This window comes from Nyctibius grandis, chromosome 6 (assembly GCF_013368605.1).
Source record: "Nyctibius grandis isolate bNycGra1 chromosome 6, bNycGra1.pri, whole genome shotgun sequence".
Taxonomy (NCBI): Eukaryota; Metazoa; Chordata; class Aves; order Nyctibiiformes; family Nyctibiidae; genus Nyctibius; species Nyctibius grandis.
This window is the reverse complement of record NC_090663.1, coordinates 82,215,339-82,240,590: the sequence shown is the minus strand read 5'-3', so window position 1 is coordinate 82,240,590 and position 25,252 is coordinate 82,215,339. Positions and strand designations below refer to the sequence as shown.

The 25,252-nt window shown below is 39.2% G+C and overlaps 2 protein-coding genes and 1 non-coding gene across 6 annotated transcripts in view; 2 read left to right on the top strand and 1 right to left on the bottom strand.

Moving 5' to 3' along the window:
• The first annotated feature begins 17,500 nt into the window (after positions 1-17,500).
• The window catches only part of METTL14 (methyltransferase 14, N6-adenosine-methyltransferase non-catalytic subunit), a 90,355-nt gene continuing 82,603 nt past the window's right edge, over positions 17,501-25,252 (top strand). For 2 of the 4 annotated variants that reach the window (XR_011048489.1, XR_011048491.1), the window contains exons 1-3: positions 17,664-17,822; positions 18,213-18,286; positions 18,852-18,906. The gene's annotated coding sequence lies outside the window, so the exon portion shown is untranslated. Of the gene's footprint in view, positions 17,573-17,663; positions 17,823-18,212; positions 18,287-18,851; positions 18,907-25,252 lie in introns of those variants that run through there. The other 2 variants (XR_011048492.1, XR_011048490.1) reach the window with 2 other exon arrangements.
• LOC137665400 (small nucleolar RNA SNORA24) lies at positions 17,921-18,051 on the top strand. Its single transcript, XR_011048500.1, has one exon. It is a non-coding gene; the product is annotated as a small nucleolar RNA SNORA24 (small nucleolar RNA).
• Positions 21,626-25,252, bottom strand: part of PRSS12 (serine protease 12) — a 45,891-nt gene continuing 42,264 nt past the window's right edge. The window contains exon 13 of the mRNA XM_068404254.1: positions 21,626-24,354. Coding sequence (XP_068260355.1) covers positions 24,047-24,354 — 308 coding nt within the window. The 3' untranslated portion in view covers positions 21,626-24,046. The remainder of the gene's footprint in view (positions 24,355-25,252) is intronic.

Sequence of the window (25,252 nt, the reverse complement as noted above, 5' to 3'; positions counted from 1 at the left end):
CATACTGACATTTCATAGGAGAAATCATCTTGTCCCAGGGTTTGTTGGGTAGCTGGGGCAACTATATACATATGTCTCGTTAAAAAAAAAAAAAAGCACTTAAGAGATACAGTTTCTGGCCTGGTTACATTGCAAATACCTTTCCGAATCACTGAAATAGTCCTTTAATACATAACATGGTTTTCTGTCATAAGAGAAAATAATATTTTCTGGTAGGAATGTTTGTACATTGATGAAAATTTAGTAATTGTATAAACATAATTTGAGAACCTTATCAGGTGTGATTACCAATGAAATTCTTAATTGTTCTTCTCCATTTTAGAATCCCTGTGATGACAAACGGCACAGAGATATCTGGTCTAAAGAAAAAACCTGTGATCGATTACCAAAATTCTTGGTTGTAGGACCCCAGAAAACTGGTGAGATTTTATTGTATTTCGACAAGATAGGCTATGTGTAAGTTCAAATAATTATACCGATTAATCACTTTTTACTCAGACTGCTGTGTAGAGATCTTGATCATTTAATAACATTTTTTTATTTTCAGTTATCATCCAAATATAGTTTAATGATATAAGTTACAACAACAGACAATATACATTGAAAATGCAGGGTTCAAGTGTGTGTCGTATTTTTTTGGCTTAATGTCAAAATGAGTAACACGTTGATAAAGAGATCAACAAGACTGACAAGATCTTGTCAAAGCAGGAGGAGGAAAGGACAGCTGTTTTTCAAATGGTGTAGATTCTTAACTGCAAGTTCTCATCTGTCCTGCAAGTGTCTTGTGTATAGAAACTTGTTATTTCATGGCATTTATTTCAAGTCAAGAAGTTTCTAATGGACAGTTTGAATTGCAAGGTTGCAGTAGTTTATAAAATAACTTAATGGTTCATTTTCTTCTCTGTAATCAGAAAATTGCATAGATGCTTCCTTTCGTCTTCACCAATCCCCAATAGCTACTGAGTGCAAGATTTTTAAATTATTTTGGTGACAGTCTGATAAAAACCATTAATTATTTTTAAAACACAGTTATTAAAAGTGTGAAAACCAGATTTCAGCATTGACACCCCAGTTTGTGTTAACTATTTACAGTTCTTTAAATGTCTTCAGTTGAAAAGCACAGAAAGCACAGATTCCTAGGTGACATAAATCAGCATCCTCTCACTGAAGTGAAATGGAATAAAGCTGGTTTAGTCCATCTGCGGGTATGACCCCCAAAAAAATGTGTCTGTGTGTACTTTTTTTTTTTAATCTTGGACTTTTATCCTATTTGCAGGTACCACAGCCTTGTATTTGTTCCTGATCATGCATCCTTCCATCATTAGTAACTCCCCCAGCCCAAAAACCTTTGAGGAGGTACAGTTCTTTAATAGAAATAACTACCACAGGGGGATTGATTGGTAAGATGGGTTATTAGTATAAATATAAAAGTTTATCTATTGTGAACAATACAAAAATGACATTACTGTTGGTAATGGTAACTTTATATAGAGAGAGTGAGATAAAAAAATAACCTTCAGTGTCCTTCTAAAATGATAAATAAATGCAAGTGAATAACAGTCTTTCTACAGAATATCATAAATGCACTAACTTTTGTGAGGCTTTCTTGTAAATATCTGTATATTAATATATTCAAAACAGTAACAAAATATGTATTTCTCATTGCACATGCCTTTGAAGTCAGGACAGTAATGGTTGTTAGTTGGATATATGGAGGCAAAAATTATGTTCCTGTTGGAATTCTTTCTTAAGAGAGAAAAAGGTAATATCGGGGAGAGGCATTTTTTCCTTTAAATAGGATTTAGAAATAGCAATCAGGAAAAAGGGGGACAGGGAAAGCCTCTCAAAATGTTTTTCAAAGATCAGGTAATTAGGAGAACATTAGTGTCTCTGTAGGGTTAATAAGTGGTGCTAAAAAAGAGTGTATGTCACTGCTGCCATGTTCACTACAGCTATCAGGGAATCACCGGACATAGCTACACTCAGAAGGTCATTCTTGATTTCTCTTACTTTCAGAAAGTGCTTCAGGATAAAGGACTACAAGATGAAAAGCGGTAACATGCTGTAGTAGCTGGGGAGCACCAGTAAAAGATTACTGATATTTTGTCTTGTTTCTTTTTTTTTCCCCTAGTTTAAGGGAAAATAGTTTTCTTGCCTTTGGCTTTGTATTCATCCATAAAATTAACAGTGTGAACACTGTTATATGGTCTCAGTGGAGATACATCAGAACCATTTTCTTTTTAAGTCACTTAGTTTTTGTAGAGTTATAATTGTTACAGCAGATTCTTATTACAAAATGTGGTGAGTCAGCCAGTTATTACCAACAGAGCTGCTGGTGGAATGACTGGAAATTAGAAAGCTGCCTCCTTGGTGTGGAGACTTTCAAAGTCAGAGAAGATGACATGCAAGCGAGGTATAGTGGGTCCACACTGATGGAGGCAGCCTAAATACAGTGAGCCAGTTTTTCCACAAAATCAACGTTTTCATGTTGCTAGAAGACCACTTTGCTAATTCTCTCCTTCCTCCTGCCGTATCCACTTCCCTAACATGCAGATACAATTTGACTGCTAGACATGTGCCAGATCACCTTCATCTTAACACAGAACTGGTGCATGGAGCTCCCAGTGGTCAACCTGTACAGACCATGTACATCCTTTGGACAAGTTCTTCCTCTACAGCACCCATGTGGCTCTTTGTACCTCTGCGCTACGTGCCCCACTCACCTCTGGCAGGTTCTCACAGTTGAGTCTTGGATACTCAGAACTACCTGTTGGTGTAGTTGCTTAACTCTTAGATTTGCATTCTGTCTGCCAGATAAATCTCTCAGACCTTCAGTCTGAAAGGTATTTTAATGCTGGCATGTAATGAGCTTACCAAATGGTAATTAGATACAAGGTCTCTCCTCATTAGTCCATTAATTGGCTACAATTCTTTCAGGGCAAGAGTATTCACAAATACACAGTCAGTTCCATTTCTTCTGTGGTTGTGGAGATACAGCTTTTTCCCAGAGCTGACTCTGACTTAGTCTTTGTCTGAGCTTACATTTAGACCAAGGCTAACTACAGAAGGAGGAAAGTGTTCTTTCAGCCTTCGGCAACCTCAATACTGCTGTCTTGAAAGAGGTAAAGATGTATATTGTAGTCTCCCAGTAGAGAGAACAGAACAATAAGATGAAGACTGATCTTCTGTTCTTGAAATGAAGAAGTCTAAATAGACCAGTCCTGCCTTTCTTTACATAGGCATTGTTACAGATTTCTTAGACAATTTTCTCTAAAGCTTTCTCAGCTTTGCCCTTGTCGAGTTTAATAATTGTCTCATGAATGAGGTACTACGCAGGAGTTCTGCAGTCTGTGTTCAGCAGAAATGCTGAGCCTAAACTTTACAACCTCTTGATATTCTACCCTGTCCAGTCTCTTTACTATTTTTCACTGACACCACATCAACTTCTACTTTTTTTCAAATTTGCCATGTTATTTAAAGTATCAATTAACTTTTTCCCAAAATTTGGTGTAGTGCCGTATTTAATGTCAAGTGTTTCCTTATAAGGTTGGAGTCCTCATTGCTTTGTATTTACTCAGTCTAATACCAGGACTTCAGTACAACAGCATAATGACACCATACATGATCTAGAGCAGATTTGCCTTTAGTGCCTATTGCCTTTTTCAAAGCTGGCCTTTTTCTTTGCTGTTGGTGTTCTGGTGAAACATTCTGAGGTCACACAGTCAGGCTGCGTTATTAGTTTCTAATAATTTTATTTGTGAGCAGAAATTGATATAGCTTCATCATTCTCATCAAAGCAGCCCTAATATTTTTGGCAAATAGAGTCCATTGTTTGTTCAATGAAACAGTATCATATTCTCAGATATTTGCATTAACATTAGGCAGATACAAACACTTAATAAACGAGCAGGGCAGTGACAGCCTTTCACTCTGTTCTCAGTGGTTGTCCTCTTATTTCAGCTTTTTTACGTACAATCTGCATGTGAGACTAGCCATAGCTATGCAGGGTTGTAGCAGAATTTTTGAATGCAGCTTTGAGCATTTTACGCAGGGACCTGCCCATCCATCAGCCCTTCACATGACATCATTTAGGTCTCTCTGATACAAGGTAATCTACCAGCTGCTACTCTTAAGACCTTGAATGAATCCACAACTATTATTCCTTATCTAGTGCATAGCAAATTGTCATCTGGAGGCCAGCCTGCTTCACTTGCATAATTCTGATGACAGGTATCCAAGCACAAAACAATAACTTGGCAATGTTTGCTTTTGTATACATAAAAGTTGCTTATACGAACTTCTCAGAATCAGCCAGCACAGAGTTCAGTTTCTTTAAACCACTGTAGATTCCTTCCTTTTCTCCAGGTACCTTGTAATCAGTGCCTGGGTGCTAATCATCATCTTGTGAGATCCATGTCCTGAAATAAACTGCATATGCATTACTCAGTTCCATCCTACCAAGTCTTCTGGCCTTGGCTGCAATGGTCACAACTTCAAAGCCAATAAGAGCACATCATTTGTATTAGAAATAGCTCACTTCTATGAATAGAACGACGTCTAAGCACTGGAAGACGTTTCAGTCCTTAAGCATGATCTTCGAAGAGTTTGTTTTAAATGACTTTTATTCTATCAATACAAAGTTTAACTGAAAAATCAAGACCACCAACATTTCCATTTATTCTTTTCCCCAACAATAATGAAAAGTGATCTGAGGGCCATGGTTAAAGAAGTCTCTATGTGACACAGGAGATTGCTGGAAATTAACTGCAACTTTGTAACAGACGAGGAAAGCTCACAAAGAAAACTAAAAGGAATACAACCTGTGTTTCCACAAAAATGTGACTCTCAGAACAATACGTGAAAGGTGCTGTCACTGCTTAGAAACCTTTTACCTGATGAAGCTGCAGAGGGATTTTTCAGTGCATCTTCCCCACATAAGCGAGCTCTTTTCTCTTTTGAGTAAAAGCAATTCTGATACTGAACATCTTTTTCTTACAGTATTGCACTGTAATTGATGCTAGCAAAAGGCCAAATCTGGAAAACTCATTTTCTGCTTTTGACTTTGATAGGGGTTTGTTCTGACTGGAAAGTGAGAATTCACTAATTTTAAGAAGATACGTGAATATCATAACATTTTCATCCAGTTACCAAAAAGTAGCTGCAATGTCTAGTTATATGTAGTGAGAAGAAGAAAGCTAGTACCAAGTAAAATAGTATCAAAAATATAATGAAAACTTCTGTTTGCTTTTATTTGGCAACTAGACTATTATTTTAATTGATTATTCTAGAATAAAATATATTTAACAGATTTGTCAACCTTTGTGTGACTTTTAAGTAATTCTGATAATGATGTTGCTTTCCTAGGTACATGGATTTCTTCCCCACTCCTTCTAATGTCACCACTGACTTCCTCTTTGAGAAAAGTGCCAACTATTTCCATTCTGAGGAAGCTCCTAAGCGAGCTGCTTCCCTCATCCCCAAGGCCAAGATCATCACCATCCTCATTGACCCATCCGATCGGGCATATTCCTGGTACCAGGTATGCTTTTTGAAGAACACGGGCAGGCACAAATTAAGGTTTCCGCCTTGAATCTTCTCTATATATTGTTTCAGTATATATGTATATAAAGGGTTTGGATAATACAAGCTTTTATTCCTCAGTCAGTGCACCATATATGATCACCCATGGGCTGAGGTTATCTGTCAATGTAAACATGAAAATCTTTCAAAGGTTAAAATACCAGAAACCACCTTCTCAAAAGTCTGCCTGTAATATAAGCATGTAAAATGCTTACTTACGTGATTAATTTATGTAATCAGCACATATAAAAATTAGTTTATAGACACAGTTATCTAGTTCATGCTCAAAATACGAAGTAGATTAAGAAATTTTTATTATTCTGGTCCACAGATTTCAACAGGAATTTGGCAAAATAAAGATACTAGAAATTTTTAAAAAGTATTTTTTATTTTAAAATTCCAAAGAGAACAAAGTTCTTAGAACTTCTGTGACATATCTGGTGTTTTTTTATGACGAGTAGTAATCTCAGCCCTGAGCCTGATCCCATAGCTTACCCTGCTTAGGACAGGAGGCTTGACTAGAAACCTACTGAGATCCCTTCTGACCTGGATTATCTAATGATCCTCATAAATACCAGTGTTCAAATTTGCCTTTCTGCGTATTTACCTTGTGCAAGATGGAAAAAGAAAATATGAAACGACTAGAAACAGAGCTTCTTAGTATCTGTGTTTATTATGCCCGATTCATTTGTACAAAACCTCCCTCTCAGTTTATTGAAAATAAACATTTATACATTCTGTTTTGTTGTTGCTAGTATCAGTCTAGCTTCTGTTTTCTTTTGATACAAACAATACTTATTGATACAAACAATGTTTATCCCAGCATTTTCAACAAATTAATACAGATGAGGACTTCTTAACTTTAAGTAACTTTTAATGTAAATAATCACTCCTGGCAAGGTCAGTAAGTCCAGTTCAGTAAGACCAACCAGCTTTGTCTTATTTTTTTCAACTTTTGCAGTCTGTAAAGTTCCAGCAATGTAACTTGTTTTACAGCATCAGCGCTCACATGAAGATCCTGCAGCTCTAAAATTCAGCTTCTATCAGGTGATCACAGCTGGACCTCGAGCCCCATCTGAGCTTAGAGCTCTCCAAAAGAGATGCCTAGCACCTGGATGGTATGCTACCCATATTGAAAGATGGCTAACATACTTCCCACCTTATCAGGTGAATAAGACTGTAACTTGACATCCTAATCTCATATATATAATATCCTAAAAGGTTACCTTTGTAAAAGTCTTGCCTACTGAATACTGATCCTCAGGGGTATCCTAGATATACTAGAGCATGTTTTAAGTCATTGATTATGATTATTCATAGCCATGTTCTAAGTAGTTGGTTGACATTGCTAGGGATGTCATGTCTTAGCACCTTACAGATGAGAGCTTCTTCTGCAAAACAAATCAGAACAATAATCTGGAAACTAAAGAAACATCACTGCTGCTCCTTGAACTCTCTTGTACCCTGAACTGCCTTTAACTTACAGCTGGTTTTTGTTTGCTCATGCTTCATCACTCTACGTCTGGCTCTTTGTCAGTAATGTTGAGGAAAAGAGAAACAGGCATGCAGTGCTTTGTGGTCTCTTTAATATCAGATGGTCCATCAGGGTTCCCAAAAGAAAAATTGAAGGAAAATAAAGGGAAGCTGCTCAATAATACTTGTCTGCTCTAAGTGGTAGCAAGTATCAGCTAGCATCAAGGGAAGTCAGCTGGGGTATTGCCCTCCCTGCATGGGTTGAGTAGAGTTTTAGTGTCTGAACACTTTGAGGTGTAAAAAATACCTTTTGTATCTGAAATGGGGATTACCACATGGAAATGGATGCATTCTAGTGGTTTTGTAACACCTCGCTATTTAAGCGCAGCACTGCCTTCACCCACTTCGTGGTCCTTTCATGCAGTAATCTCCCACTGTATCAACTCCTTAGGCTATGACTGTAGTAGTAAATAAACCTGTACCTGTACAAGAGTTCACACACTGTCCCACTGCTGTCCATACTGCTTGAATTTTAACACACTTCTGGCATGGTTTGGACCCATAGCAAAAAGCATCTTGCCAAGCAGTTCCAGAGCACAGTTAGAAAGATAACAAGAACCATTATTATTGGGGAGTGTGGACATAACCAGTTTGGTTTTGCAGGTGAGAGAGTTTAGCAACACAGATCCAGGTCATGTTGTGCCACTTGGCCTCAAGACCAGAAAGCTGTCTCTGGTTTGTTTTAGTTAGCAATATAGACAAAGCCTTTGTGTACATGAGCTTGTTTGCCATCTCAGGCATCACCAGGTTTTTAGGTGAATTCATGTTTTGCCTAACATGACCTTTCTGTAACTGTCAAAGCACTGGGTCTCTTTTGCACACTTTGGTTTTGGAAATTCGTTACACATTGCTGCCCATAACAGTGCATCCACGTACCAGAGCCTCTGTTGGGACTCCATGCACTGAAACAGTTTGGCATGTTGGTGTTCCTAATCACCAAGCAGAGGTGTTTCCATGACAGGAAATGAATGCTTGACTAATCCATTTGGGACCTTGCTTCTCTTCCAACAGTCACAAAGACCCAAGCTTGCTGCACCATCAGTGGGTCATTTGGGCATGATACCACATTTAATAGAATTCTCAGGTAGTATCTGTTTCCCTGAAGATTCATCCCCAGGTAAAAGAGTGGCCCTGTCTGAAGTAGCCTAATGTGAGTGTTAATAAGGTCAGGCACTTGGAAAGAAGAAAAAGAAATTACCTACCAGTACCTGGCTTTCTTAGAGAAGTGTTGCACATTCTGTGTCTATCTACATCCCTGCCTTAAGGTCCTTGTAACATCTGCCTTTATTCATATTCTCAAAGCAGCTTTTTTCATACAGTTATGTATTCTTGTGTGGGTTTAGAAGTAAGGCATTTCACCTAACATCTACCTACTGGTTTCTGTCTTTCTGGTCATTTCCAGTGACAAGCTTTTCAACATTACTGTATATGCTTTTCAACATTACATAGGTATATGTTTGTGTCTATGAGAATTATAGGTTATTTCTCTAGACATTAATACCTTTTTTCCCTTGGCTGGACAAATCTCACTCAGTTTCCTGCCATTATTTCTTATCTTTCTAGATCCTTCACTGCTGTTTCTCTGTTGTCACAACAGCCTCCAATTTAATATCATTTCAGATTTAATTAACATGCCATTTACCCTTCTCCCAAGTCATTAATGATGATGGCAATTAAAACTGGACCAATTATCATTCTCTAGGGCAGTACTCTCTGTATAATGAATGAGTTTGGTAGGAGTGGAAGTTGCAGGTTGAAGCTTGAAATAATGAATTTTAAATTAAACTTCCATTTATTTTATTTGTTGTAGTTGCTAATTATTGATGGACAGCAGCTGAGAACTGACCCTTCTACTGTAATGGATGAAGTACAGAAATTTCTGGGAGTCTCTCCTCATTATAATTACTCTGAAGCCCTAACGTGAGTTAATTTAATCATAATTTTCACATGTTCCTACATTCCTAAAATACCAGTTAGTCTGTAAGTAAGCTCACTGCAAAATAAAGCCTCTCATACTTTTCTGAGCTGTCAGTAGGATGTGTTCTTCAATGTCTGCAAAGAACACAATTCAGGGTTAGATTTTCTGTGAATCATCCACTGAGCCTCTCAGTGTGGAGCTTGACTGTTACAGAAGTAGACCTCTGACAAACAGACAAAGTAAGTATTGCTTTGTGAGAATTGCCTATGAATTTTGGATAAAGCTAAAGGGATTTTATTTCCATAAGTGGAACACAGAATGCTGACATGCATAAACCGAAAGGAAAGAGAATTAGTTTATTTTTGACATTAGCTACAAGACAGATTCAACAGTATCAGTCAGGAATGTAACATCCACTCTGTACATCATAAATACACATGTACACAAATCCTTTGGATTCTGACACGTAGATTTCATTGCCCTTAAAGTAAGTCTAATAACCTTAGGTTTACTCTTTTGAGTTTTCAGTCTAAACTTGGGAGATGCATCCTTATTGCAGTATCTCACAGCCTTTACACTGCAAAATACTTGTTTCAGGTTCGATTCGCATAAAGGTTTCTGGTGTCAGCTCCTGGAAGAAGGAAAAACAAAGTGTCTTGGAAAGAGCAAAGGTAGAAAATACCCTCCTATGGATTCTGAGGTAAACCGTTATGCTTATTGGCATTATACAGGGATTCAGTTGCCACGTATGGGACACCACACAGGCAAAATCATAAGATGACAAAATTAAGTAGATGTTAATTATTTGACTACCTTTCCCTGCAAGTGAAACATTTAAGATAGCTGTGGCGTGCATAGACTTTTTCAGTTCTTTATTTCAAATGTGAAGAATTTAAGTAATTAAAGAAACAACTTTTAAAACCTGGCACCCGTTAGAAAAATAAACTTGGCACCCCTGAAATTCCCTTGGAAACCTATCCCCTTTACCTAAGTGACTTAAGGAGCAGAGGCTCCACAATGCATGGTTTTTTCTCAGTCATGATCAGATACGTGTATTTGTGTCTAGTCCCTTGTCTTTGAGAGTAGTTAGACCATGACATGTAATGCAGACTCTCATAATCCAGTTTTAAGAGAGATTAGGTTCTGTTTCTATGAAGTTTATAAATACCTTCCCCAGACAAATGCTCAAATGAAGAAATTTCCATCGGATCAAATGCTGCAGCCTGTGCCCAAGGGCAGTTTAGTCTCCTATTCTAGCTGTAACTTTTATGTTTATTCTGTCCTGTGTTCCCATTTCATTTAGCCTGACTAGAATGCAAATAAAAACTTACAGTTTGAGCAGCAGTAAGTATTAATGTGGCAAGTAGCCGGTATTTTTTTCTCACAGTACTTCAATTTTAAGTAACTTTGCAGCAATAGAATCATACTGAGATAAAATCATTGAGTGAGAAGGCTTCTGGCCAGAGATAAGACAAGACTGTGTTTGTTTATTGTTGTATTTTTCAAGTCTAAATACTTCTGAAAATGGAATTAAGAATTGATACATGCTTACATACGAAGATATTTTAGAAGCTTTGATTTCAATCAAACTTCAGTAAATTCAAAGTAACTGCATCAGCTTCAGTGCAATTCTTAATTTACATGACTATATGAGAGTAGAATCAGATCCTTTGCTTTGACTTCAGTGTTCATTTTGGACAACCTCTGTTTCTCTTGAAATTATCTTTTACAGTTCAGCTCCTAACTGAAGATCTTAAACTTGCATGCAGTAGATAGCATAAAACAATATAAATTGCGTAAGAGAAAGTAAAGTTTTGACACAGGTAAAACAAACTTTGAAACCTAGAGTTCACAGTAACTGCAGTACAGCATTTTATTAAATAAAAATATCTCCTTTTGTATCCATCAGTGCAGGGCTTTTCTGTCAAACTACTACAGAGATCACAATGTGGAACTGTCAAAACTCCTACACAAACTGGGACAACCCCTGCCATCTTGGCTGAGACAGGAGCTACAGAAAGTAAGATAGCATTGAAAAAAGGCTTTTTGAAATATCTCCTCCACACCTCAGTCATCGTACCTAAAGTCTCCAGGAGCTACTAGAAAGTCTTGTTAAGATATACCTCTTCAAAAAAGAGTAAAAGATAGATATTATTTCCATATGCTGGCATGTGGATTGTGAAAATACATGTGTTTCTTAGAGCTCTGGTGGGCCAAATCTTTCTCATAAACATTTCTGGGCCTGTGGACTTGTGGACTACTGTGCACATATGTGGAAGTTATTTGCAACTGGTATAAGCTTCAGAGATACATGACCTGTCCAATTTCACGGTAAATATTTACATTTTTATATATCAGTTTAAAAGTATTGTGTCTCATGTAGGTTTTGTAGCCCATTGTTAGACTGCTGACAGTTTTTCTTACTATTTGATTATTGTCTTGCATAAAATAAGAAAACTTTATGTAGCACAAAATGCCAAGTATACTGCTGCCTTTGGAATCATCTTGCTAATACCCCAAGGATATACTAACAAGGATGAGAAGTACAGTTATCATATATGATTTAGCTGGGCACAGCAACAAAATACACGGAGCAAAATCTGGAAGCCACAGGCAAAAGCAATGTAGAAAAAAACACACATACAAAAAACATTACCTGTGATTATAGCCTGTAACAACAAACCCTTACAATGTGGTAAGGGCCTTTGTCCATAATTACTATGTCTGATTTTGTGCTGACTGAAATGGCAAAATACAGAATGTAGCCGTTATCTAAACAGAAATTTAATTGGAGATGTGAACCACAAAAGCTGCAGCATAATCCTTATGAGCAGTATTATAATTCAACAGTTGTGAACCAAACCGAAGCAGTGCAATGAGTAAGCTTTCACTCCTGGCTTCTATGAGCAGCCAGATCCAGATACTGCACTCTGGGCTTACGTTGCTGTGAATCAGGAGTGACTCCACTGAAATGAATGAAAAACTTGTAAAGAACAGAAACAGATCCACACTTAGTTTGCCTTAATTTGCACCACTATTTTCCCCTTAATTTATTTGCCTTCACTCTATGCTTTGTGTATTCCAAGATCCCTCAACCTGATCAAAATTGTAGCATCTTTCAGTAACCTTCAGTTTACGTCAGCTGCAAAAATCTATCAGATTTCCAGATGAAAATACTGGTTCTGGTTCCAGATATTTTAAACATGTTTGGTATTAAATATTAGGAATAAGCTTTAGGGGATAAAAAACACACACAGTGTGTAATCATGGTAGAAAATTATGCTCTAATCATGGAAAACACAAATATCTAGCCTTACATCTATGTGATACATTTCAATGATACATCTCACAATGCATCAGTTCAGATGTGAGATAAAGTCTAATTAATAATACTTAAAAGTTGAGAAAGAAGATCAATGAAAACTTCAGCTGAGTATGGCCTTAGTGCTTCTCCACTGAACTTTGGCTCTGAGTGTTTCTAGAGGCATGAAGAGGTAGGAAAACAGAAGAGAACTACAGTACTAAATGCAATGCTTTTTACAGTAGCTCTGTAATGTTATCATAATTTGTTTTAGGGTGAATAGTTCAAAACACGCATCGAATGGTGGAAGAACTTTATATGTCTCAGTGCTGTTTTACGACATTTATGTAATCATATAATTTAACTTTCAAGGCAATGGAATGGAAACCACTCTGTTATTCCCTAAATAGAAAACAGATGTTGAGATCCTTACTGTACCTCTACCTGGTAATCTTTATTATTTATTGATTTTGTCTATGTAATACCTGTTTTTGAATGGCCTGTAAAGAAAAAATCTAGACAAATTTGCTGTATATAACAATATTCTTTACGCAGCACATTTTTGCTAAGGGAATATGCATGATTAATGATGAGGACCTACTAGAGTAGACATTTTTTAAGATGAACATCTTTATTATTTATTAGACAGAATGAGAATTTTCATTTCACTTTAAATATTCACTGTCATATGGATTCATCCCAAAAGCTGACTTGTCTTAAAATACTTCTTATTTGATAAAAGAAACACTCTGGATTCTGAACATCCATAAAAGCAAATACTCTGCATGCTATGGACAACTCATGCATTCTGCAAGCATCTATATGGATTTGTAACAACTAAATTGAGTAACTGGAGAAAATACCTGGGGTTTTCATCTTGGCATGATTGATTTTACCCTTGATATAACCTGATGTAACATCAATCAAACATTTTTTTAAAAATCTGCAGGGATCGCACAAAGCTCCTGTTTTGTGCACTGCTGCCTGTTACTCCATGTTCTTCAGAGCAGCAATTATAAAATGCAAGAAACTAGGAAAAACCTTGGGCACTACCGAGTGCCTGAAGTTTTCATGGTGAGAGGACCCTCTGCACACAGACTGAGTGCCTCGTACGTGCAGGAGGAATGGGCTTCAGCCACATTCATAGTTCGTTCTTTGTTTTCAAGAACACCCTTTCTATCTTCTTTCTCTGGGAAATCAAGGCCCCCACAGAACGAGAATGAGTGGGCACTCAAGGACAGAGTGGTGATGGGGACATGCACATTGGTCGCATTGTCCCTCCAGAAATTTTACAACGGACAAAGTGACATGTCTCAGATCTGTGGACTGCTTCTGTGAAGTCCTTTCTGAGGTATGGCAAGGAGCCCCCTACACTTGCTGGTGAGCTGGTAAAACAGCCCAACTGCAGTCACCATGTAGCACTGGGAGGATAAGCCCCCCACATGCATAGCCTTGGCCTTGGGTGGACTAGGCTTGGTTTGGCAGCTAAACACCAAGCTCATCCTCCAGGAAGGAGTGCTATGGTGACTCTCAAGTCCTGATGAGGAGCCGCAGGATGGAGCTCCTCTTGATGGAGCCAGTGTCCTTCCTAAGGGAGGGAGCTGGGAACAAAATGAATGAGTTTCTAGGGAAATCTTCAGTGGATTCCTGTGGTAGCTTTACCTGAGTCGATATTGATTGATTGGACTAGATGATCTTTCAAGATCCCTTCCAATCCCTAACATTCTGAGATTCTGTGAACAAAGTAGCTTGACCTGGAACTGTGCATCTGAAAGGGGGTGATCTTGAATCTGCCTCGGTCCAAGCACCTGTTGAGATGCAGCAGTTAAGCACTAGCATCTTTAGAGAAGGTGCTGCAGGATTAGCTTCTTGGACACTAGGCGGGCTAGCTGCAGGCGAAATCAATGGAGAAGTAAAGGCAAACTGCTGGTGCTCTTGGCAGTTCTGAATTTCTGGTGTTCGCTTATTACTTGTTTGAAGTGGTATGAAGCCACTTTTTTTTTTTTGCTCCAGGACTATTCTATTTAAATATGTTCTTACATTTAACAGGAGACTTTAAAAAACAGAATGACTTTTAATGTGCCGTCAACTTGGTGAAGAGTGAAGAGTCTGAGCAAAGCATGCAGACAACAGCTAGATGTGTTATTCCCCAAATCATAGGATGCACGAGTACAGCTGAGTAGGCAAGTCATACAACATGAATTATCTGACAAAGTTTAACCTCTTCTATTCACAGCTTACCTACAATCAGTGTTTGATTTCCAGAAATAGACTATCAGTATTAACACTCTTAAAAAATACTGACTCATTACAACGAATTTGTATTTGCTAGTCAAAGTCAGATGTTGGTAACACAGACAGGTTTCTGTTCCCCTGGTAGATAACTGCACAAGCAATTTCTTTAACAAATGCTTGATTATGTGAGTTTCACCTTTGTTTTCATAAATATGATTCTGAAATTTGCTTTCTGCAGACATCTGTGCCGTTAAAAATTGATATGTGATTATGAGCAGGAAGTGACGATGGAGGGGGGGGGTGTCTAAACACAGAGCCTGATATGAAATCACTGAATTATTTGAGCAAACATTCCTGAAAATACTGTGATATTTTCCCAGTTCTACTTGTGCAGAAAGAATTAGTTTCAATGATTTTCAGACTGTCTTGTACAGAATATCCTTTTTCGTTGCTTAAAAATGTGAAACTTCCTCAGGAAGAAATTAAATAGATATTTCAGTGTTTATAGATGTAATACTCTTGTCATTCACATTGAATGAAAATTGCTGGAAACATTTTTCTGAAAGTTTTTTAAAATAAAAAATAGATATTATTCTGATAGTGGCATGGTATCTGAAGTGCAACAATAAACTCTGATAAGAAAATGTAGTGCTGTGTGGAAGTGATTTTTATGTTCACAGAAGTTGTCCTTTTCCAGGTTTGTTAGCAGCTATTGCAGCTTGACAGTGAGCTACAACACAATCCGGGAGCACGGGAGCAGCATGAAATGTTTTCAGAAATGAAAAATATTGCTTACTCTCTCTGTGAGTGAATATTACTGCTTTATGCAGCTGCTTGTTTAACTGCTTTTGCTTCCTGCTTACTTTTTATTTCTCGTGCCAGAAATTGCTAATGTGCTGTAGAAACATTTCCAGAGCTTGCTATTTTTAAGATAACAAGCAGACTTTATTCAAATTATTTGCCTCTGGGATTCGGTAGTTGTGCCAACCTATCAGCCTACACAGACATAAGAAAACCTTTCCTAGGAGAAACCTCTAAAGATGGTATGAATGTGCAAAGGAAAATTCACTGTTAGCAACAATTAAGAACAGAATAGAAAAGTGTACTATCTAGCTGGGCAAAAGCTGCTTAATATCTTCATAGAGGTGTAGAAAATAGGAAACCTATGATAAGAAAATATTCCATTCATTACAGAGAAATGATGTAACCTATAATTTAGAAGTCTCAGCTTCTTTTATAATGCCCATTTCTATAATCTCTAAGAATAGCAAATGTGGAACAGTAAAGTAATAACAGAAAGGTACTAAGCAAAGGGAAAAGATCCTTGCTACAAATAACACCTGCCTGACCTCTGTCTCCAATTTATCTGCTTTCATTTAATGTGTCTTTTCAGTTCTTGCAATCCCCAAATTCTTAGAGCTCAAAGGCAAAAGACACTTTTTTGTCTCTGTGGACCACACGGATGAAGAAAGCACAGCAGTCAGCATCAAAGGACAAATCACAGGAACAGGAAAGTAATTGACAGGTGAAACCATGGGCTAGGGAAACCCGAATGGAGGAGGAATTTAAGCAAATTTTAAGGGTGATAGATTTGAGAAGCATATAGTGAGCTTGAGTCTTCACTACTCTGTTTTCTGTCAGGGTGCTTCTTTCTTTCTTTTTTAATACAGTATTTTCTTTCTTCAGTTTTTCTGTTCTGATCCTTTCTTTCTTTTGGGAAATTCAGATTGGAAATAAGGCTTGTGTACTTTTAATTGCTCAGATGTCTATCTGCCTAGGAGAGCTGTCAATGTAGTAGTGCAAGGTCACTATCAGATCTCTTCCAAAAGGTATGACACAGAAGTGGCCTAGTTCAACTGTGATGTAGGGGCTTGGTTCAGAATTACTAGTTCAAATCCTATAACCTGTGTCACTCAGACCTGCAAAAGCCACAGTCGCCTGCCTCATCTTTCCAGTACGCCCATGCACAGAACTCAAACTCACCTTTGAGGTGTGGCTTTTGCCAGAGAGCAGCTTTTGCAGCCTTTTTTTTTTTTGCCCGGCCTTTAAAAACTGCCCTTCCCTGCACTGAGGATGACTGTAACAATACTTAAATTAAGATGCTGTGGTGTAAAATATATGGTAATTGGGGGAGGTTTAGTCTTGACATGAGGAAGCATTTCTTTACCGAGAGGGTGGTCACACCCTGGAACAGGCTTCCTAGAGAGGTGGTTGATGCCCCAAGCCGGGCAGCGTTCAAGAGGCATTTGGACAACATCCTTAACAACAGGCTTCAACTTCTGGTCAGCCCTGAAGTGGTCAGGCAGTTGGACTGGGTGATCATTGTAGGTCCCTTCCGACTGACATAGTCTATTCTATTCTATTCTATTCTATTCTATTCTATTGTAATTAAAAATGAGGGTGTGGCAATTTGGCCAGCATTAGCCAGACATATTTGCTCTTATGAACTGGAAAAGGAAAATGACCCGTGTCCGTCTAAAGGGATGACTTCATTTTCCTAGCACATCTTTCACGACCTCTTCTTTCTTCTCAGTCCATGGTTATCAAATAACAAATAGCAGTGTTTTAGCATTTCAGGCCCATCTTATGACTTGACCACATATTTACACACACACACGTAGCTCCATCTACATATAGAAAACAGCATCCATCTGAGGAGAGCTGCCTTGGTTTGGGGAGTCACTGCAGCCTCTTTTCCATGGATCCCTTAAGCCGTGCCCTCCTGCGGATGCTGCCCAGCAGCCTCACAAAGGACTGGAAAGCAAAATAAAAGGTTTTACTCCCATTTGCAGCCAGCCCTCACCCGCCTTCCCCCCACCTCACTTTATCAACGCGTTCCGCTGCGGCACCGCGCTGGGCCCGCAGCCGGCGTGGCCCGGCCGTTGCCCCGCCCCCTTCCCCGCCCCCTGCGCGCCCAGGGCACGGCCCCGCCCGCCCCGGGGGTGGGCTCCGCGCCCCGGCAGCGCCCAGTTTCCGGCGGTGCGCGCGGAGGTGGGCGCGCGGAGGTGGGCGCGCGGCGCCGGCTCTGCGGACAGCTCGCGCGGGTGCTGCTGGCGGCCGCTGAGCGGGCGCGCGGGGCGGCCGTTGGCGGGGGAGGCGGCGCGCGGAGGGCGGGAGAGGCGGTGGTGGTTGCTGCGCGGGCGCTCGCGCAGCCGTGAGGCGCCGCGCGCGCTTTTCTCCACAGGCGCGATTGGCCCCGAGTGGAGCAGCCACGGGAGAGGAGAGGAGCGAGCAGGAGGTGGGCCCCGTGGCGAGGTGAGGGGCGGGTGGGAGCCGTTAGTCTGCGGCGGGGCCAGGGCCGGCGTGAGGGAGGGAAAATGGCGGCCGCCGCGTGGCGGGGATGGTGACGGGTGATCCATGACTCCATGGGGGCTGCCGCCCGTGGCTGTCTCCCTTCCTAGGCATGGAAGAGCAGGTCCTTGCTAATTGGCAAAACTCTTACCCTCTTGTGGGTATTAGTCGTTGACTGTAGCAAGTAACAGGCCGAGTCGGCCGAGGTGTGTGGCGCTGTGGGATTGGCCATGTGTCGTCGTCCCCCTCCCCCCCTTTTGTGTTTTTTTATTTGTTTTTCTGTTTTCTCAATAAGCGGTTAGAGCCCATATTTTAAATTCCCCCCCCCCCCTTTATTTTTTTTCTCTTCATTAGGAACGCAGAAGCTCGAAGTAGGGACATGCATCTGTTGCCGTTGAAGATCCTCCCGCCAAAAAGTGTGTGACTGGGTATGTGTTACGTAATAAGCTCCTAGAAGTGAGGGTTTGGGCGGGTATAATACCGATTTGATAATTTATGTTTAGCAACTAAACTACTGAGACTTGCCTGTTGAAATCGAGGTATAGGCTTGGTGTTTTGTTTTTAAGGTGTGCTTCGTTTGTGTGTTTTTATTGACAGAAAAATATAACCTCGTGCATAAATCAGTGTGACTGGAAAGAATTGGGCTTTAGTGTAGGTGTACTACGTATGCTAGGAATACTGGATTATGATAAAACATATAACTTGCCAGTACTTTTTGCCTGCCAAACTGGAGGCATGCGAATCCACATATTTCTCAGGGATGTCTGTGCAAGAGGAATGTCGTTTTTAATAAGCATGTTTCTTATTTAGTGAAGTGAGTACTAAGAGTAATCTGCAACTGCAGGAGCAGAGGAAGATGACCAGTTGGTACTAATAGCTTTGTTCCAGAGCAGTTTACAGCTCCTAGGAGGGCATCGTACTGTGCAGTGATGTTTGCTGTCTTGTATGTGTTTCCGGTAGCAATATTAAACTGCCTCAAATTTCTTTTTACAGGGGAAGAACACTCTTGAGTTGTGATGACAGAAGAAGATGGGGCTAAATTCCACATGTGAGTTGTAGGAGTAGCTGTGACTAGAAGTTTTAACTTTTACTTAGGGTAGGGTGGATCTGTCTAATCTGGAATTGATGTCTTTTGCAAGAAGTAATATTTCTGGTTATCAAGCAGAGCTAGCAAAAGCTAATTTTAGGCTAGATCTTGATCTCGCTTTAAACTTAGCAGAAATGAGCTTTTTTTAATGAAGTTCTGACTTGGAGCCTAAATGGGATGTTCTGCAGTCCATCTCTCATCTTTACAAAGAGGGGCTGGAATGTAGCTTACAGTGTCTGAAATTAGCCTTGACTGCTTCTATATAATTGGGGTGACTAGCTCATTTTGTGCTGCTTTCAGCGATCTGCTGCTGCTCCTGTCTTTGGGCTGTCAGCAAGTCTTAAGCAATTACAATAACGTTGTCAGTAGTTTAGTGGCTGTGCTGCACTCTGTCGTGTGGCTGATCACACTGCAGTATTATTAAATCCAATGACACGTGCACCTTCAGTGGTGGCTTTTCTGCTGTTCAAGTCTGTTAGAAAGGTTGTTGCAAAGAGACGTGTACTGCATAAGCTGAAGGTAAGTTTGTGACGTCTAGACAATGAAACGTACAGTCATTATTTTAGTATATATGCCATTGTAAAGCATTCAAATGTATTAATAAGTAAATAAAGAGAAATCCACTTTCACTGTAAGTGTCGCTTCTTCCTTGTAAGACTACTTGATAACCAAGACTAGAGCTGCCATGTGTTCTTTGAAATTACTGATACATGCCAAATCTGCCTGTTGTGGGGACACAGGTTTTGGTATCTGGGCCTTACAGAGTTTGTGACTCTGTAAGGTTTCAGGGCAAAGCAGTGACGGTGGCTGATGCATTGTCTAGGAGCTGTTTCAGAAGTCACATGATTGTAATCGGAGGTTATTGCTGCAGGGGAGAAACAGTGACTTTGAATGTAGCTACTTTTTCAATTTCAGTTGCTGAGGGATCTTTTATTGAAGAAAAGAATATATGGAGCTCCAGTAGATGGTGAATCATTGCAGAATCAGATGAGATCCATGTTTCACTTATAAGTAAATTTACTGTTTGGCTAGTACCAGCCATGCTAGCTCAATCTCTTGTGGAATATCTTCCTGTTAATAAGGAGATTTTTTGCAAATCATTGCTAAGTTAGGGGGAAGGGGCGCTTTGAAAGATCTGGGAAATAGAATCTGTGAAGCTAGAACTGAGATCAGTAGGCAGGGCAATTACTGCTAAGTACTTGGCAACTGAAGTGGATGGGGGCTTTTGTGAACTTTAATTACAACACGGATTAGATCTGGGGAAATACTTCCGATGGTCATGTTAGTAACACTTTGGAATAGAGTGGTACGGAGATTAAGGAGCTGTCACAGGAAACGTCTTTCTCATTTTTTTTTAAGCATGTACTTTTCCTGCCATTGCCAAAGTATAGCTGAATGTATATTCTGTGTGGAGCTATAATAAGTGGTACTACACCTGTTTAATTGGTGGTGTGTGATTACTCTTTCCCTTCAAACAGCTCTGTGTACAGCCCTATCATGTGACATCTTTACTGCTTAGGTTTCCAAGTGTGTGGCTGCCAAGCCTGGTAGCCAACAATCATGAGCATGTACTGTGAATTTCCTCTGCTCCAAGAAGAGGTATCTAATGTGTATGAGGTAGGTAGGCCTGGCCTCCGCTACCTCACTGAACTGCATTTGCAGCTTCGAGCACAAACAAAAACCATTTTTCTTTCCTGATACCACAAACTTGTTTTCTGGATGGTTTCTTCTGATAGGAGATGCTTCTTGAACCTAATCATTTTAGCCTTCTTGTATGTTATGTGATTGACACTCTGAAATAGTAACAGCATTAAAATATCCTCGAGTAATTATTGTAGCACTTGAAAGCGTGAAATACTTGCAGTAAGGTTGAAAATGATGGAGAATGTTGATTCAGGACTGACTTTTTCTTAAATATAAGCTGTTATAGTGCTGTGAATTTTTCTGGAAATAAGACAGCTGAGGTTATAGACATTCTGCATATAATGATAATAAAATGGGATCTTGGTTTATCTGTGGTTTACAGATAAGTGCTCCTTTGGGAAGTTGTTCAGGGTTGAGATAAATGCAAGTTAAATAGGCTTTGTGGGTCAGTTGCAGTAATGCTTCTGATCTTTATTTTATTTGTCTCTGGAAAATGGACATAAACTTGGGAAGTTCAGGAGGACTGCATCTAACTATAAATCTTCACGATGTTGGGGAACCTGGATAGATCACACATCAGTGTTAAAGATGGTCATCTAATCTGGTAATAGAAGTGCCAAGTGTTTTCTTAGTTTGTGCTACCATTAGTGCTGGCTGACCTGCTTAATACAAAACCCTTAGCGGAGGCTGATGAGCAGGTTTTTCTACAACCTTGTCATGTATTAAAAATGTTGAACAAAGGGCAGAGTAGCAAGGGTCAAAATAATTCTTAAGCCGTTTTAAGAGTGTAGGATAAACTTATGACAACCTAACTGGTCTAAGTTAAAGCACACAAAGCACTTGGAATTCCATCATACAGAACAAACTTCCCTCTCTGAGAAAACGGCCCAAAGCTTACATGCTTTGAAGAAAATATTTAGAAGAGCATCCTATTTCAGTTAAGAAAGCTCACATGAAGTTTACCCAGCTGATGTTCTTGCAGCATCTGCTTGTACATTATCCACAGGATAATGTATATATCCTGTAAACATAAAAGTTACAGCCAGTGTGGCAGTTTTTATTGTATACTTTCACATCATCAGGCTCATTGAACAGAAATCAGAATGGCATAACATAAAGACAATTTCATTTTAAGTTAGAAACTGAAAAGGCATGCTCTCTGCATGAAAATGGTAGTGCAACATTTTAAAATCTAATTAAGCATCCTATTAAAAGAGCAAAACTAATGAACTACTTTACTAAATCTAAATGTTTACTACATTTAGTATGAAGACTTGATTTCCCCCCCACCCCCCAGTATTGTATTTCTGTGGTGCAACTTCTAAAAGAAAATTATTTCCCTTGTACACAACACATGTATTGCACTATATGGCCTACTTCACCCCAAGTATCGAAATAATGGGTCTAGTATAGCAAAGCTTTGATGGTACAAGTAGATACATTTTGACAGATTTCCTTCCCCTTTCCTTTAATTAAAAGGGCTATGTATAAGTAAAAACATAAATGGTTTTAAAGTTTCCTAGCAGAGTGTTTCACATAGGTCTAACAGTAGATGGTCACAGTACTATGATTTTTGACATGTTTTTAAATAAAATATTTCACATTATTTCAAATTGCAGAGTTACAGAAAAGTAAAATATATTAAAGCACCTTGTGTACTAGTTTAGCACCAGTTCCAACAAGATATTTAAACTAGTCATGACCCTTGAAAACTAAGTTTGAAGTTGGAGAGAAATCAAGGGCCAAGTCTTCAATCGCATGGGTTGTCTTGGATATTTTGCACACCAGAGAGACACAGAACCATACAGAAATGAACAACTGCCCATGTACAACATGAATACAAGCATCCCACTTTGTTCACAAGAGGCCACACAGCACTGTTGTAGCCAGAGTGTTTGGGGATAGGAAACAAAGGAAAACACTGGTAGTCACAGTTTGCACAATCACTATGTGGTGACACACATCTGCCACACATCTCACACTGGAGTGTTTCATGGCCCACAGAGCTTTCATTTCATCTTTTTAAGAAGCATGTTTGTTAATGTAATAGGTAGAGCAGACTTGCAGATAGTCAGAATGGCCTTTGACAGGGATCGTAGAGGTAGCACTGAAGTTCCCTGTCTCCCTCTTGGCTGTAGTTAACTCAGATATATGACTGATACCCATCAGTGTTGCACTAAGATGGTGATTGCTTCCTGTGTGCTGAGGTCAATGGGGTGGCCCTTTCTAAAAGGGTAGTAAGTTGGTTTATATTTGTCTTGTACATCAGGAGTAACTCTTTATCAGTGCGTTTTTATAGTAAACCATTAAGGTAGGGGAACAGTATCTGTAAAAGGAATTGAATCAAGATGTGTCAATACTTTAGAAGTTACTGAAAACTATGCAGCTTTCACCTTTCCTGTAAGATCAGTCTGAACCAGTGTTGCAACTAAGCAGGAGAGAGTTCTCTAAATATTACCTTGTAGAAAATAGTAGTTTAAGACTGATAGACCTTTTCAGACAGGTTTTAGCTCACCATCTCCAGTATTTGCACGGTACGTACTTTCAACTTTCTCTTGTGGGATTGACAGAGGTTCTCAGTGTTGCTTGAGTAAAGCCCCTCCAAAACCAGCAGTCTGTTAGTCTGATACTGTACTGACAGCTAGTGGTAAATAGGAAAAGTAAATTCTCTTCAAAATGCTGTATGTACTAAAAATTATGAATTTCAGAAAGGAGACAAATTATATTTACCTAGAGGAAAGAAAATAAGAGGTCATTTGTTTTTGATCTAGGTCTTGCAGCTGTGCAGGATGTTTGCAGAGATACTAACTTCCAGTGTACTACCTATTTTAGTTAGGAGTGTACTTTATGCACCCTAAACTGTGAGAACATATACCAGAATGGCCAGAGATCTGATTATTGACAATTATTTTCCTTCTAATGTTTAGTACATACTCAGAATTACTTAGGAAGAATCAACCTGCTAATGGTCTCATTAGCTAATGAAACATGAGTCAGAATCAGAGGGCTGAGTGTAAGATCATAGGAATAATAGGAAAACAGTCAAGAACAGATTAAATAAACTAGACTGAAGATTAATTTTGAGATCTGTAATTCTAGAGAAGCTTGGAGCATACATAGCTTGGAGCTACTACAGCCTTCCTGTGGGCACTGGATCTCATGGTGAACTCTCCAGCTGTCCTGCTCCAATGTTACTCTAAGCTGGCTATCACTTTTCCCTTTATCTTAGATACATGGTATGTGCAATATATAAACTTCCTTAACACAGAGGGATTTTGTTTGGATAGTAATCCTTAACTGGAAAGGTTACGTGTATACAGCTTGGATTTAACAAAAAGAAAAGCACATGAATCTGGAAAATGTCTCTGTTTCCACCCACTGTGGGCCCCAGCTGTGCACTGTCTGTGCTGTTCCAGTTGTCCTGTCTCAAATAAAATTTGGTTTTCATTATGGACATTCATAGTTTGGTCACACTTTTTATCCAGGGTACAAAAGATGATACTTTTGTGTAGACACCTGGAGAATCTTTCACTCCACAGCCATAGCCCCAGGAGGTCACACCATAGACAACCCAGCTTTCCCCTGGACGTTCACACATCAGTGGTCCACCACTGTCTCCTTGACAGCTGTCAACACGTTTCTGTTCCTGGACGTTTCCAGCACAGAGCATTCTTCCTGTGAATCTTCTTTTGTAACGCTCTTCACATACCCTCTTGGGAAGTAAGGGGATGGCAGCCTGTTGTAGTGTTCTTGAATAAGCCCTTCCTGAAAAGAGGACCCAAATTATTGTCTCGTTATGATGATTGGTCTTGGAAACATAAATGTGATTTAATCAAATTTTTGCTGTCAGTCCTTCACACTGTTTTGTCATTAAATAAAATGACTGAAAACAAGCCTAAATACTGAAAAAATCTACTGTGCATTAACTATAATACTATGTAGGTAATGTAAATATGGAATATAGATTTTAACAAAAAAAAAAAAAAAAGCTTAAATTTTAAGATGTATCTTTACTCTGTGTGTTCACTGGATCTTTCCAAGGCTGGAGGTTGTTGTATTCCAAACACACTTTGTTTGTCCAAAGACACTTTGTGTCTTCTGTAAGAATATATGCCTTAATACTTAAATGGGGAAGCTATTTTTGGGAGTCTTGAGTAGTGGAGACTAAAGCTGTAGAAACACTTCATTTCTAGGTGACCAGTGCAAATCTAGTCTAGCTCAGCTAGACTAATGGGACTCCTGACCAAAAGGAATCTTCATTTTGTCGGGGTGACCAGACCCTGTCCCTTGGTTTTCTTTATCTGTAGTGAATCCTGCATTGCATAAGCAGTGCTATAAAATGTCACGGTTTAAATCATTTGGCTTTTTTCTATAGCTTGCATCTCTTTTTCAGTTGGAAACATGGGAAATTAAAGCCAGTGTTGGGGTTTTTTTAAAGTAAAGGTGTAATACTTTTCACGTAATTATGATTCATATAGTAAGTGTGAAATTTCAGCTGAAGTACTGTGGTGATGTAATTTCTTACAGTAATTAAAGCCAGTTCTTGCAGTGGTTAATGTTTCCTTAAATAGATGTCCTAAGTTAACAGTATTGCAGAACTTTCAGTGAATTGTGTATAAAGCTAGACAGAGCTAGGCCATGAATCAGCAATTGTTTTTAGCAA